This window comes from Balaenoptera acutorostrata, chromosome 14 (assembly GCF_949987535.1).
Source record: "Balaenoptera acutorostrata chromosome 14, mBalAcu1.1, whole genome shotgun sequence".
NCBI classification, from domain to species: domain Eukaryota; kingdom Metazoa; phylum Chordata; class Mammalia; order Artiodactyla; family Balaenopteridae; genus Balaenoptera; species Balaenoptera acutorostrata.
In genome coordinates this window covers 55575556-55589508 of record NC_080077.1, presented here as the reverse complement: position 1 = coordinate 55589508, position 13953 = coordinate 55575556, and the positions used below count along the sequence as shown (strand labels likewise).

Sequence of the window (13953 nt, the reverse complement as noted above, 5' to 3'; positions counted from 1 at the left end):
CTAGTTTAAATAGGATTTTTAATCCATATAAAATCTTTCTATATTAGCTAAATTCTTATAGTTTAGAAACTAAAGATAATACAAAAGAATAAACCCTAAAATTGCTAGCTCTATATAAAAAAATATTCATATTAATGGATATAAAACCATGAGATTTTTAATGTTTTATTATCTCCTCTCCATAAATACTTGCAAAAGGACCAATCTGACAAAGCCAATGTATGATTATAAACAGAAATAAATGTTTGTAAATACTAAAATTATAAGCAGTGTAATATTAAATATATCAGTTACCTATCTGAAGTTAGAAGGCAATGACCTCTTGTACAATTAAATTTCAAAAACCAACATTTTAAAAATTATTAGCTTCATCGGGTGTAAATAATGCATCTGAATCCTAATTTTAGAGCTAATAGTAATTTTAAAAGATTTCTTAGTTTTTAATGTGATCTGTTGAGAGATGTTTTCTTAATATTAAAAAAAACACACACAATAACAAGAGGACCAAAAAACATGTATTAAAGAAGTTTTATGACTTAGCAAAGCTTTCAATGTATATGCCTATATACATGTATATACAATACATATTTGCCTATATTGACATATACATTGTCTACATTTGTCAGTGACAAATACAGTGGCTGCTCATATGAGAAAATATGCATATAAGAGTCATTTTACCAATAATGATGCCACTGGATAATCTATTTTTAGTTTCCAAAGTCAAGGTCCTAAACATTACAAATTCCCCTATTAGTATTTTTAAATGTCTGAGTGTTCCTACTTCCCCTAAAAGGTATGCTGTAACTACTCAACTGTGTCTTTTCAAAGACACCCTAAAATCAAAAAACCCACTGCTTTGTATTATGTATACATCACTTGAACTCAACATTCTAATAATAAAAAGCAAATTTAAGGAAAAATTACAAACTTAAATTGTAAGCTGCACATCAGATTACGTTTTCAAATGTATCATTAGAGCTCACAGATAAAACAATAGTAACAAAAAGAAACCCAGTAAAATATCATATTTTAATTTTATCTAAAATATAAATTAAAATAAGGCATAAGAAAAACTTTGAGACAATATATGTATGTGAAAAACTGACCACTGAAAGATGCAAATAATTCATACAATATAGCATAAGCTTTAATATATAAATTAGATGTCATTTCATCAGCTGTTTATTAGTCACATCAGTCTAAACTTTACATATTAAAATATTGAAAGGCTAGAAAACATCACTGCAATATAGATTCAATATGGGAAAATACATATTTGTGGCTTTATATACAATGTAAATTAGTCCATTCTATACAATAGTTTTCCAAAATATAAACGGCACTTTACATGCAATAGGACATACCAGGCTGGATGTCCTAATATAATTTACTATATAGAAAAATAAAAGAGACAACACCTTTTTAACAGAACAGTTACATAGCAGACATGGAATGTAGAATAAGATTCTGCCTTAACACACTCTTGGATAAGACTAAAGAAATATGAAAAAGGACAGTTTCTACTATTTTCAATTAGCATTTTTTAAATAAAGACTACTGTGATTTATATTTTCTAATTGTATCACAAACTGAGAAAACATAAAAGGGAAAAGAGAGGGGGAAGAAAGGAAACCTGATCCTTTATGAATTTTAAACATCAGCCCTGCCTATGGGCTGCATTTAGGCTGCTTTTCTGTTGACGGTTTCCTAAATTACTTCTGCGACTCTGCATTGCGCATCAGCAGTCAGATGAATTTTCCAGACTTCATTATGCCATTGTGTAACCATAGCTGCCACAATGTAGTGCCACAAGAAGCCTGTCCTTGAGTATTTCTTTACTTGGGTATTCAGGTAACTTGAGCATGTTGATGCTTTAAAAGAAAAATATACCACTATTAACTAAGAAATCTCTGAAATTTTTTATTGTTTTGTCTAGCAGTGAAAACACTACTCAAAATTAATGTAAAACCACTCTCTTAAATTTGCATTCAAATTGGAAAACCCTGAAGTAGTATTTAAAAAGGAAAAAAAAAAAAAAAAAACCCTGCTGCATTGCAGTTTCCTTTAGCATGCAAATGTAGTAGAAGAAAATAAGTTCCCTTCAGCCTAAAATAAATAAGCAATAGGGCAATTTAGTTTGAAATGATGGTGTAACTCAGTGATACTTATGACAGTGTAACTTTAGTGATACTTGAACTATATATATTCAATTAGAGTATAGGTAGGTAGTTTTCCTCAAACATTTTCCCTACCAAAAAAGGGGAAGGCAAGAAACGATGTAGCTATTTATTTATCAGTGATTACAAAATGTTGAATAGAGATCACTGTTGAGATGTTCCTCTCAATGCAGCAATACAGTCGTTAGACCTTTGATCATTCAAAATTAATCAGAACAATTTGCGATGCATTTAAATAAACCAATTTAACATACCATGTGCTTGAAGTCGGTAGAAGATTTGGAGTATATGGCACAGCAGCAATTGTAAAGTTTTGCAATCCACTTCCACCCATGATATTAGCAAATCCACCATGTGGGACCCTGGAACTAAGAGTTCATATCTTAGTAAGTTGTAATCGTGCAAGGAAAATCTTGGTAACAGGTATATTTCAAATTAGCAAAATGACTAGTATCTAGTAGATGTTCATTAAATATTTGCTGAGTAAATAAATGGCTTACTTGATTAATTCAAGCAACAGAGGCTCTTACATGTTATCCAAATGATCTCCCTGTCTGTGAAAAATATCTAGAGTCAAAGGGTTTTTGTTTTGTATTGTTTTACATGGTGGGAAAACTAGAAAATTATTTACACTTCTCTTTGCAGAGATTTACATCGGTTGTATTTTTTTTTAAATGTCCTCTAACATAGTGAGACCACAGGAAGGTGAACAAACTCAGAAGTCTCACAGTTCCTAATTTCCACACTTAAAACTACAAAACTGCAGTCATCAAAACAGTGTGGCACTGGCATAAAGACAGATACATAGACCAATGGAACAGAGAACCTCAAAATAAACCCTTAAATATATGGCCAAATGATTTTTGACAAGAGTGCTAAGAACCTCCAATGGAAAAAGGACAGTCTTTTCAACAAATTGTGTTGAGAAAACTGGATATCCACTACAAAAAAATGAAGTTGGACCCTTACCTAACACCATATACAAAAAGTTAACTCAAAATGAATCAAAGACCTAAATGAAGAGCTAAAGCTATAAAATTCTTAGAAGAAAATACAGGGGAAAAACTTCATGACACTGGATTTGGTAATGATTTCTTGGATATGACACCAAAGGCACAGGCAACAAAAGAAAAATAAATTAGACATCATCAAAATTAAAAACGTGTGCCAAAGGACACCATGAACTGAGTGGAAATGTGAGCCACAGGAGAAAATATTTTTAAATCATAAATATGACAAGGAATTAATGTCAAGAAAATATATAGAACTCCTACAACTTAACAACCAAAAATAGGGACAATTTTTTAAAGTTAAAAAATAGGGACAGGACTCAAATAGACATTTCTCCTAAGAAGATACACAAATGGCTTATAAGCATTAGAAAAGATGCTCAATCAACATCACTTGTCATTAGGGAAATGCAAATCAAAACCTCATTGAGATAACCACCTCATAGGCATTAAGATAACTATTAAAAAAAAAAGATCACTAGAAAATAACAAGTATTGGAAAGGACATGCAGAAATTGAAACCCTTATGCAACTGCTGGTGGACACGTAAAATTGTGCAGCCACTGTGGAAAACATTATCACAGTTTCTCAAAAAATTAACCATAGAATTACAGTACATATCCAAAAGAATAGAAAGCAGAGACTCAAACAGATATTTGTACATCCATGTTCATAGCAGCATTACTCACAACAGCCAAATAGTGGACTCAACACAAATAACTGTCCATGGATGAAAGGATAAGCAAACTGTGGTAAACACATACAATGGAATACTATTCATCCTTTAAAAGGAAGGGAATTCTGACATATGCTACAATATGGATGAATCTCGAGGACATTATGCTAGGTGAAATAAGCCAGTCACAAAAAGACAAATAATGTATGATTCCACTTACATAAGGGACCTAAAGTAATCAAATTCATAGAGGGACTTCCCTGGTGGCGCAGTGGTTAAGAATCCACCTGCCAATGCAGGGGACCCAGGTTCGAGCCCTGGTCTGGGAGGATCCCACATGCTGCAGAGCAACTAAGCCTGTGCACCACAACTACTGAGACTACTGAGCCTGCGCTCTAGAGCCCACGAGCCACAACTACTGGGCCCACGTGCCACAACTACTGAAGCCCGTGCGCCTAAAACCCGTGTGCCTAGAGCCCGTGCTCCACAGCAAGAGAAACCACCACAATGAGAAGCACGCGCACCACAACGAAGAGCAGCCCCCACTCAACGCAACTAGAGAATGCCCACGAGCAGCAACGAAGACCCAACACAGCCAAAAATAAATAAATAAAAATAAATAAATCTATTAAAAAAATTATAAAATTCATAGAGACAGAAAGTAGAACGGTGGTTGCCAGAAGCTGGGGGTAGGGGAAATGGAAAGTTAGTGTTTAATAGGTACAATTTCAACTGAGAAAGATAAAAAGCTCAGGAGATGAATGGTGGTGATGGCTGCACAAATATGTGACTGTACACAGAACTGTACACTTAAAAATGATTAAAATGTTTAATGTTAAGTATGTTTTACCACACACACTAAAAAAAACTGTCGAATAATGCACCAGGATTTTCTGTCTGAAATCACAGATGATATGTTTACAATCACAGGGAAAAAAAACAATCCAATATAAATAGATCAGCATTTTTCTTTTCTAGCTGGGAAGTAGTTTGGTTGCTATTAAACACTTTATTGATGAAATGCCTAAGCTTACTTTAGAAATCCAAGTCAATGTTAAAAGGATGCCTGCATCTTGCTAACAAAACACTAACACATGAGCAATTCCTACTTAGGGAAAAAGAATATCTAAAGACCTGAATATGTCTGTAAACTGAAACATTGCTTTCTGCATATTTACCTTTGCCTAAAAAATTAACAAAGGTGACCAAAAATGAAAAGGAATAAAAGGCAAGCTGTTTACAATTTCCTACAGAGGCAGACTTTAAAAACAAGTATTCCACTTCACCAGGACAAGGTGAGAAGATGAGCCTTGACACTGATTCTTACACAAATTATAGCACAGTATTTCAATAACAGAATGATCTAATGTCTTTCATATAAATAAATTTTGAAAAATAAGCTTAAAAAATCAGATGATGCCCCAATTTTCATATCTAAATTGAAATTATTCTGTAAACTGATATTCACAAACAATCTCTGAAACCTTACTCCTCTTCCTCTAAACTACAATGACTGGGCCCCATACTTGAATAACCAGTGGATCTTAGCTAAGATTATGGCTCAGCAAGCTTAAGCGTGTATGAGAAAAATAAATGGTCTTTGGCTGAGTATTATGACACCTGACTTATACAATGTAAAATTACAGTTAATAAAAATGAAATATTTCTATTTTATACACAAAGAAATCATCAAGTCTGACTTTCATTATTCTTAAGAGATAATGAAACAAGAGTAAGACATTTAAGACAGCCTTGTAGATAAACAAAATATTGTCACCACCATAAAAATAGTTTAAAGTTACTGTTGATACAGATTCTTGCTTCTACAACTGGAACACATTTGACTCTTTAGTAAGATTGTTCTAAATTATACTATGGACACAGAGAAAGACATTTTACAATCTAAATATAAATGATAGAATTTTCCAAAAAGTGGAAAAAAAAAACCACACACTCTAGGTCTAGAATGGCAAATGCTATACCTCTTGATAACTGGGTCTAGTGTAAAAGGAAAGTTAAGGTTTAAAAGAACTTAAGACTTAGTTTGAATTCAAAACAAGGACTCCATGTAGACTAAGTGCTGAAAAGTGGATTCTTCAACCTGAAGATAAAGCTTAGCTCCGTGTAGTTTCCCCTCAGCTTCCTTGGCTTCTACTTTTTTTTTTTAACCTCTTTATAATTGCTTTACAATGGTGTGTTAGTTTCTGCTTTATAACAAAGTGAATCAGCTATACATATACATATATCCCCATATCTCCTCCCTCTTGGCTTCTACTCTTTACCCACATCCTTCATCTCAGTTTAAATGGACTCGCAGCTATACTTCTCAACCAATTAAACAGCAAACAGAGCAGTTCTTTTCAGCATTGCTAACTATGACTGTACTATTGACACGGGAGACGTACTGTGTATTACTAATCGAAGTGTTTTTTATTCTACAAGAGCAGCAATCTAACAGACATTTTTAGTACTAAAGAACTTGAATAATTGTTTCCTACATCTTAAAGATTCATACCAACCAAATCATGAAGGAAAATATAATAATTTAGTAAATGGTGTTTAAATATAAACTGCTTAGAAAAATAATCAAAGAGCCCTGCCTTATAACATAAACCAAAATAAAGTCCAGATGGCTTAAAAATTGGTATGTAAAAACAGAAACTACAAAAAAGTTACAGAAAAAAAGGTAGATAAACATATATATACAAAATCTTGGGAGTAGGGAAGAATTTATTTAAAAAAACATAAGGAAAGTACTGATAATCAACTTGCAACCTAATTTAGCACTTTCATTATATAATTTTTATAAATTAAATTTATAATCTAAATTACAGGGAAATCTGTATGTTTAACTTAATATAATTAAAAGGCAAATGATAAACTGGAAAAGATATTTGCAGAGTTAATGTCCCTATATATAAAGAACATTTAAAACCAAATTTTTGAAAATGATGGTAGAATAATGTGTAAAAAATAAAGGAAATCCACACCACACGAAGTATACATATATGAAACTATGAAAATAAAAATGATTACATCCTGTATTGATAGAATAAAAGAAATAGGCTGAGGTGAATACTGATATCTTTCTGAAGGTTAAATGAACAATGTCTCAAGGTTATAAAAATTTATATACTTTTGTATCTAAAAATTTCCCTCCTAAGAATTTATCCTATATTTTTATCCTATATATCCTATATATTACATTTATCCTATAATTTATAAATAATCAAACTGGGCTGCAAGTGTATAAAGCACAAGAATTCCTTATTTGTTCAGCATTATTCATAAACAGGAAAATTTAGCAATAAAGGACAATATCAATTAAGGGAGGTCCATATTGAAGAATAGACAGCCATTTAAAAAACTAGATCTATAAATGAAACAATTTTTAATGATACATTGCTAAATTCAAAAGTTATAAAATAGGAACAATGTTTTTTAGAAATAAAAATTTATATATGAGAAAAATTCTGGAAGAATAACCAAAATGTTAAGTGATTATATTCAGAGACTGATATTAAAGGTGATTTTTTAAAAATTTGAATTGTCTAACCTTCCTACATAGAAAAAATAATTTTTGTTTAACGCTTTTTATTAAATTACTCAAATCTCTAGGTATTTCCTGGCACTAAGTAGCCAAAAAAAAAAAAAAAAAAAAAACTGACAAGATTTTCTTTCATATCTTTAGTCTATATCTGTGAATAATTCATGTTTTATTTATTCTTTGAAATTAGGTATATAGTATATATTATATAGGTATATAGTGTATATTTTTCTAATTATATACCTAAAAAACTAAGAAAATAGAGCAAAATATTAATAGTGTTATCTCTAAATAGTGTAATTACTTAATGGGATTTTCATTTTCTTCTATCTATAGTCTCCATTTTCAAAATTTTCTATAATGGTTATGAACTACGTTAAAAATAAAACAGTTGACTTTAAATTACATATATATATAAGATAGATATATATTCACACTATGTTTTTAAAACAGGTAGGAAAAAATACATCAATTTATTTACAGTGTTTATTGCTGGCAGGTGATGGTTTTTCTATTTCTTCTAATATTCTGTGTTCCAACTTTCTTAGAAGAACCATGTACATTTATAATGGAATGACTGAACTATATTTTCATAAATAGAAGGACACAGATGAAATTCTAAGTTATCAAGAATGAAAATCAGGAATTCCCTGGTGGCGCAGTGGTTAAGAATCCGCCTGCCAATGCAGGGGACATGGGTTCGAGCCCTGGTCCGGGAAGATCCCACATGCCACAGAGCAACTAGGCCCGTGCACCACATCTACTGAGCCTGCGCTCTAGAGCCCGCGAGCCGCAACTACTGAGCCCACACGCCTAGAGCCTGTGGTCTGCAACAAGAGAAGCCACCGCAATGAGAAGCCCGCGCACCGCAACAAAGAGTAGCTCCTGCTCACCGCAACTAGAGAAAGCCCGTGCGCAGCAATGAAGACCCAATGCAGCCAAAAATAAATAAATAAAAAATAAATTAATTAATTTAAAAAAAAAGAATGAAAATCAGACCTTTTCTTTTACATCTTTCAGAACTGGAAGTTAAAAGAGGTTTAGGGCTTCCCTGGTGGCGCAGTGGTTGAGAATCTGCCTGCCAATGCAGGGGACATGGGTTCGAGCCCTGGTCTGGGAAGATCCCACATGCCGTGGAGCAACTAGGCCCGTGAGCCACAACTACTGAGCCTGCGCGTCTGGAGCCTGTGCTCCGCAACAAGAGAGGCCGCGATAGTGAGAGGCCCGCGCACCGCGATGAAGAGTGGCCCCCACTTGCCGCAACTAGAGAAAGCCCTCGCGCAGAAACGAAGACCCAACACAGCCAAAAATAATAAATAAATAAACTTAAATTAAAAAACAAACAAACAAAAAAAGAGGTTTAAATCATCTAGTTTTCTAATGTCTATGATATTTAATTGGTTCCAAAAGTAGACTTTTCAAAGTGTGGTATCACAAATTATTTTTCAGGCCACAAATCTTAAGACTTTAAAGTTTGATAAGAATTGGAGAAAAACTGCTGTGTATGGGTATTATTATGTATTGTGTGCATGTGTGTGTATGTTGTCCCAGCAACAAATGTTGGCTACTATCATTGACTTACCTGCAGAATGAAAAGACTACCAAATTATAAAATATAATATACATGCTGATAGTCCTGATTGGAACAGTTTATCTTTTATACCTTAAATAAACATTTATTGAACACTACTATATGTTTTAACTTTAATGCCTAAATAAACCTTTAATATCTAAAAAAATGGAAAAGGAGGTGAGAAATTGATAATTCAGAGTAATAATTCATTTTGAGTTATGTCTAAGCCATTAGAAATGGAGTCTATTAAATTCTTTCCACATTATCATAAAAACACTTCTTACCTGCCAGTAACAAACTGCAACAGAAGAACTCTCTCCTCTGGAGTAATATCTTCCACAACTTCCCAGAACCACTAAAAACAACAATAAAAAACTTAGCTCATATTTCAGACCAACTGCAGGCTTCTTAGTACCAGAGAAATATGCAATATTCATAAAGCATATTTTATTCCATGAAACTCATTTATCAAAAAAGATTTCATACAAAGCATTCATATGCAATTCCCATGAGAAGATTTAGGGAAAAACTAAACTTTGTTAATTAATGTAGGTTTTCATCCAATAGTGCTGAAAAGCTTACAAGATTAAATAGCAAAACTTAACCTCATTCTAAGCTCTAGAGAGACTTTACCTGAATAACTGGATCTTCTCTTTCATAGCCACTTGTGTATTCAGTATTTTTTATCCAATCACTCACATCAATTTCTGGCATGCCAGAAAGCAGTAGCTCCTTTGGGGAAGAAGAAAAATATTTCATTAATCTTCTCTGGGAAAAAAAAGTGATTACATTTAAATAGTAAATTTGCCTTAATTAGAAACTAATCCCATGTAAAACTGATTTATTTTTGTAACAGTGTCTGCAAGTCATCAATAACAAGTACTACCTGAGAGAGAACCCTTGATACTAATAATCTCAAATATTGTGAGATGTGGAGATGTCTCTACACTGATACAATTTAATTAAAACATGAGATAACAGTTTACCTTTATATAGAAACACATATGCCACAACAGTTTATATGTGCAATAATTTTGTGAACATTATTATCTTTGGTTTATATATATTTTATGAATTTGTTAAATTCTATAAAAATACTGTACTCAGTATGAAAGTGAAAACAAAGACCTAAATAAATCTGGGTTAAGCAATGGAAAAGATCAAGAAACCCTAATCACTAGAAAAAAAAGGAGTTATTATAATAAAAATAGTTATTATTTTTAAAAAAACCAAAACAGATTTAGGCCTTGAAGAACTCTATTCTGGAATAATTCCAATCCAACTTTCAAGTCAAATTTCTCCAAGGTGAAAAAAAAAATGCAATTTTCCTACTAATGACTTTTGGTATCCTTCTTTTTTCCAGGAAGATCATCAAACAAACAAAATATCAATCCAATAACTAAGAATGAAATTAATAATGGCAAAAGTATTTACCATCACGTTCCCCAAAAGAAAAGAGAACATGAAAAAGGCTTGCCCAAATCTCTGAATCGGCCCGTATTTCACAGTTGGATGTGTTTACACAGTAAAGTGAGGTAATAACTAGCCTAAGCTTAACACCGACAAGCCAGAACAGCAGACTTTGTTATTGCTGTTAGATGAGATAGATACCATGTGGTTCAAAATCACTTCTCCTACAGCAACTCCTCATAATATATACCTGACTAGTATAGAGTATGCTCTGAAAAATACTAATGAAGGTCAATCTAAGGTGGTGTCTCAGAACTCTTGGGTGTTTCTGGGATCTATTTAAGGAGTCTGCAAGGTTCTCCCTTTTCCAACTTATCTGAGGCTGGATTTTCTCCATATAGTTCAACCAAGCAACATATCACAACAGATTATAAGCAGAAGCAGATATGAGAACCCAGTTTCTCCTATTAAGCCAGACGTTAAAGAAACTTGCAAAGATGTAAAACAATGCCACTTTTCCCACGATTTCTGTTTTATTCTGGGAAATGCAGTTTTAATTTCTTAAATGTTTTATTTATGTTAATATGTAATGAATTGTTATTTTTATGTGAATTAATAAAATACTTTACATTTCTGTTTGAATTTCAAATACAGTTAAGTATCAATTACTATAAAGCACATAAACAAACTCTTTTCTTGTAAGGGGTCCTAAGACCAAAAAGTTGGAGAACTGCCTGTCTAGGGTGTGTTTTAGTCCTCCCTGCCATAGTATTATAAAATACTTTAACTAGATGAAGGCATTCTGGTAGGGTGCATTTTATCACCCCCAAATACATTCTCCATCTTCCTTTGCACATTCTGTGCCCCAAGAGGCTGATCCCTGCAGACTGGCTCTCTTGCCTGTTGGTTTCAGGTTGGGTTCCATCACTGGCAAACAGGCAGGAGTCTGCAGGTAAGAGTATTTTCTGCTCCCTCCCTGCATCAGTACATCTTTGCAGTAGCTATGTCTCCTTGACTAGAGCTGCCACCTGGCGGCCCCTGGTGGTTCAGGCTCTCACCGGGCTCCTCACAGTAATTCCTCCACTTGTCTTCAATTCTAGGGGTGATAAAGGCTTTCCACTGTTGCTATTCTCTGGATGCCTCAACCATACCTTGTTTATTCTTAACCTGCCCATGCCTCTTTAAGTTCCTTCATTAAAGTTTCTTTATTTGAACCATCTGGGGAAATTCTGTTCCCTGGCAGTACCCTGACACAGATCTGCCAAAAGGAATATGGATGATTGTTACAGGTTTCTTACAACCCATGAGTTTAATCCTCTTCCCTTCTAGGCTGAAGATAAGCTTTTAATAATATTAAGTATGCTTTCATTGTTAATAATTGTGAATAAAAATGAGACGATATTCTCTCAAGAAATTTGAAGCATTTCATGAACATCGTATGTTATGACTTTGTGAAGAGGACAAAAGATCTTTATTATCCCATTTAACACCTGGGCAAAAAAAGTTATTAAACTGACTGAAAACAGATGAAATGGGAAGTCCACAATACAAAGTACGTATGCATATAACAAAAAGATTTTAAATCCCAATCAATTTATTTATTTATTTTTTTAATATATATATTTTAAAGTTATATATTTATTTATTTTTGGCTGTGTTGGGTCTTTGTTGCTACGTGCGAGCTTTTCTCTAGTTGCGGCGAGCAGGGGCTATTCTTCATTGCAGTGCGCGGGCTTCTCATTGCGGTGGCTTCTCTTGCTGTGGAACACGGGCTCTGGGCGCGCGGGCTTCAGTAGTTGTGGCGCGCAGGCTTAGCTGCTCCGTGGCATGTGGGATTTTCCCAGACCAGGGCTCGAACCCGTGTCCCCTGTATTGGCAGGCAGACTCTTAACTACTGTGCCACCAGGGAAGCCCCTATTTATTTTAAGATTTTTTTGATGTGGACCATTTTTAAAGTCTTTATTCAATTTGTTACAATACTGCCTCTGTTTATGTTTTGGTTTTTTGGCCCCGAGGCATGTGGGATCTTAGCTGCACCCCCTGCATTGGAAGGCCAAATCTTAACCACTGGACCACCAGGGAAGTGACAAAATAACTGAATTGGTCTGTTGGCATTAGGTACAACATATATAACCCATAAACTAATAGTCAGAAACTGAGTCATGCAGGTGTTCACAGCTCTTAGCTTACCTAGAATTTACATGACTCAGTGTTTTAATATCCTGGTACCACCCTGGATAAACTCATAAGCAGCAGAGTATGGCAGGACAGTCCCCCAGACATTTGAGGAACCCCTCAACTGTAATAATGTTATAGATATAGTAATCACAAAATATTGTCACCATTTCTGAACCTGATGATCATCTCTTGACTTGAGACTGCGTTCTGTCCACAAATGGATGAATACAAATCCAGTTAAGGACACTGATGCTACTGGATACCTTCTTTTCACTAAAACTCTAGAATCTAACCAGTATCCTTTAACTCTGATGAACATCTAGCTTAGATGTTTGCACCAACTTTGTAAAACAGTTTTCTATCCCAGTGTAGCAGAGCCCTTTCCTACGAAAGACACAAAGTCACACCAAAGGTTCTAAAACCAAGTCCTACTTATAGTTCACGCCGCTGAGAGGCAATACTGACAAAGAGAGACTGGGCTGTGGTCAGAGACCATGGGTTCACAGTCTGGCTGTAACACATACTCTGTGAACATGAGCAAGTCCCATACCTTCTTTGGCCTAGTTTTCCTCATCTGCAAAATGGGAATAATAAGTTACCTCAGGGGTCTGATGTGAAGGTTTTAAATGTTAATACACATGAAGTACCTGGCAAATACTAAGTGTTTAATAATAATAATTATCATCACTGCATAAATAAGCGTCATGCCAACAACACTGCTCTTCCAAAACAATCCCACCATCTGAATCAGCTCAACTTAGTAAAGCCAGAGTAGAAGACAGACTAGGAATCCTGACCTAACTTCTAATGTAAGAACCACAATTAAAAACTTACCAGTAGCAAACCTAAATGTAAAAGACAAAGGAATAGAGTTTTCAGAAGAAAATACAGGAAAACACTTTTGTGACCTTGGAATAAGAAACAATTTCTTAAACAGGACACAAAAAGCTCCATTCATTTAAAAAAAAAAAAAAAGGGAAGAGAAAAAACAAGTGATAAACTGAACTGCGTTAAAACTAAAAACTTTTATTAGTTAAAAGACACCAGAGTAGAAGATCTTCATAATACATATATCTAACAAAGACTCCTATAAAGAATATATAAAGATTCCTACAAATCGGTGTACAAAAAAAAAAAAACAGAAAACACAACAGAAAAATGGACAAATTACTTGAATAAACACTTCAAAAACAGAGTATACAAATGGCCAATAAACATACACACTCAATCCCACACTCAATACCAGGGAAATACAAATTGAAATCACCAGGAAATACCACTACTATTCCACCAGAATGGTAAAAATAAAAAAGACAAAAATATCAAATGCTGTTTAGGATGCAGAATACCCAGAACTCTCATAACCTGTTGGTGGGAGT

The 13953-nt window shown here is 33.9% G+C and overlaps 1 protein-coding gene across 2 annotated transcripts in view; it reads right to left on the bottom strand.

The window, feature by feature from the left end:
* Positions 1-1149: 1149 nt before the first annotated feature.
* The window catches only part of HACE1 (HECT domain and ankyrin repeat containing E3 ubiquitin protein ligase 1), a 95121-nt gene continuing 82317 nt past the window's right edge, over positions 1150-13953 (bottom strand). For both annotated transcript variants that reach the window (XM_007190630.2, XM_028168710.1), the window contains 4 exons: positions 9620-9718; positions 9271-9341; positions 2435-2548; positions 1150-1874 (listed from right to left, as the gene is read on the bottom strand). In XM_007190630.2, the coding sequence (XP_007190692.1) occupies positions 1772-1874; positions 2435-2548; positions 9271-9341; positions 9620-9718 (387 nt within the window). In that variant the 3' untranslated portion in view covers positions 1150-1771. The remainder of the gene's footprint in view (positions 1875-2434; positions 2549-9270; positions 9342-9619; positions 9719-13953) is intronic.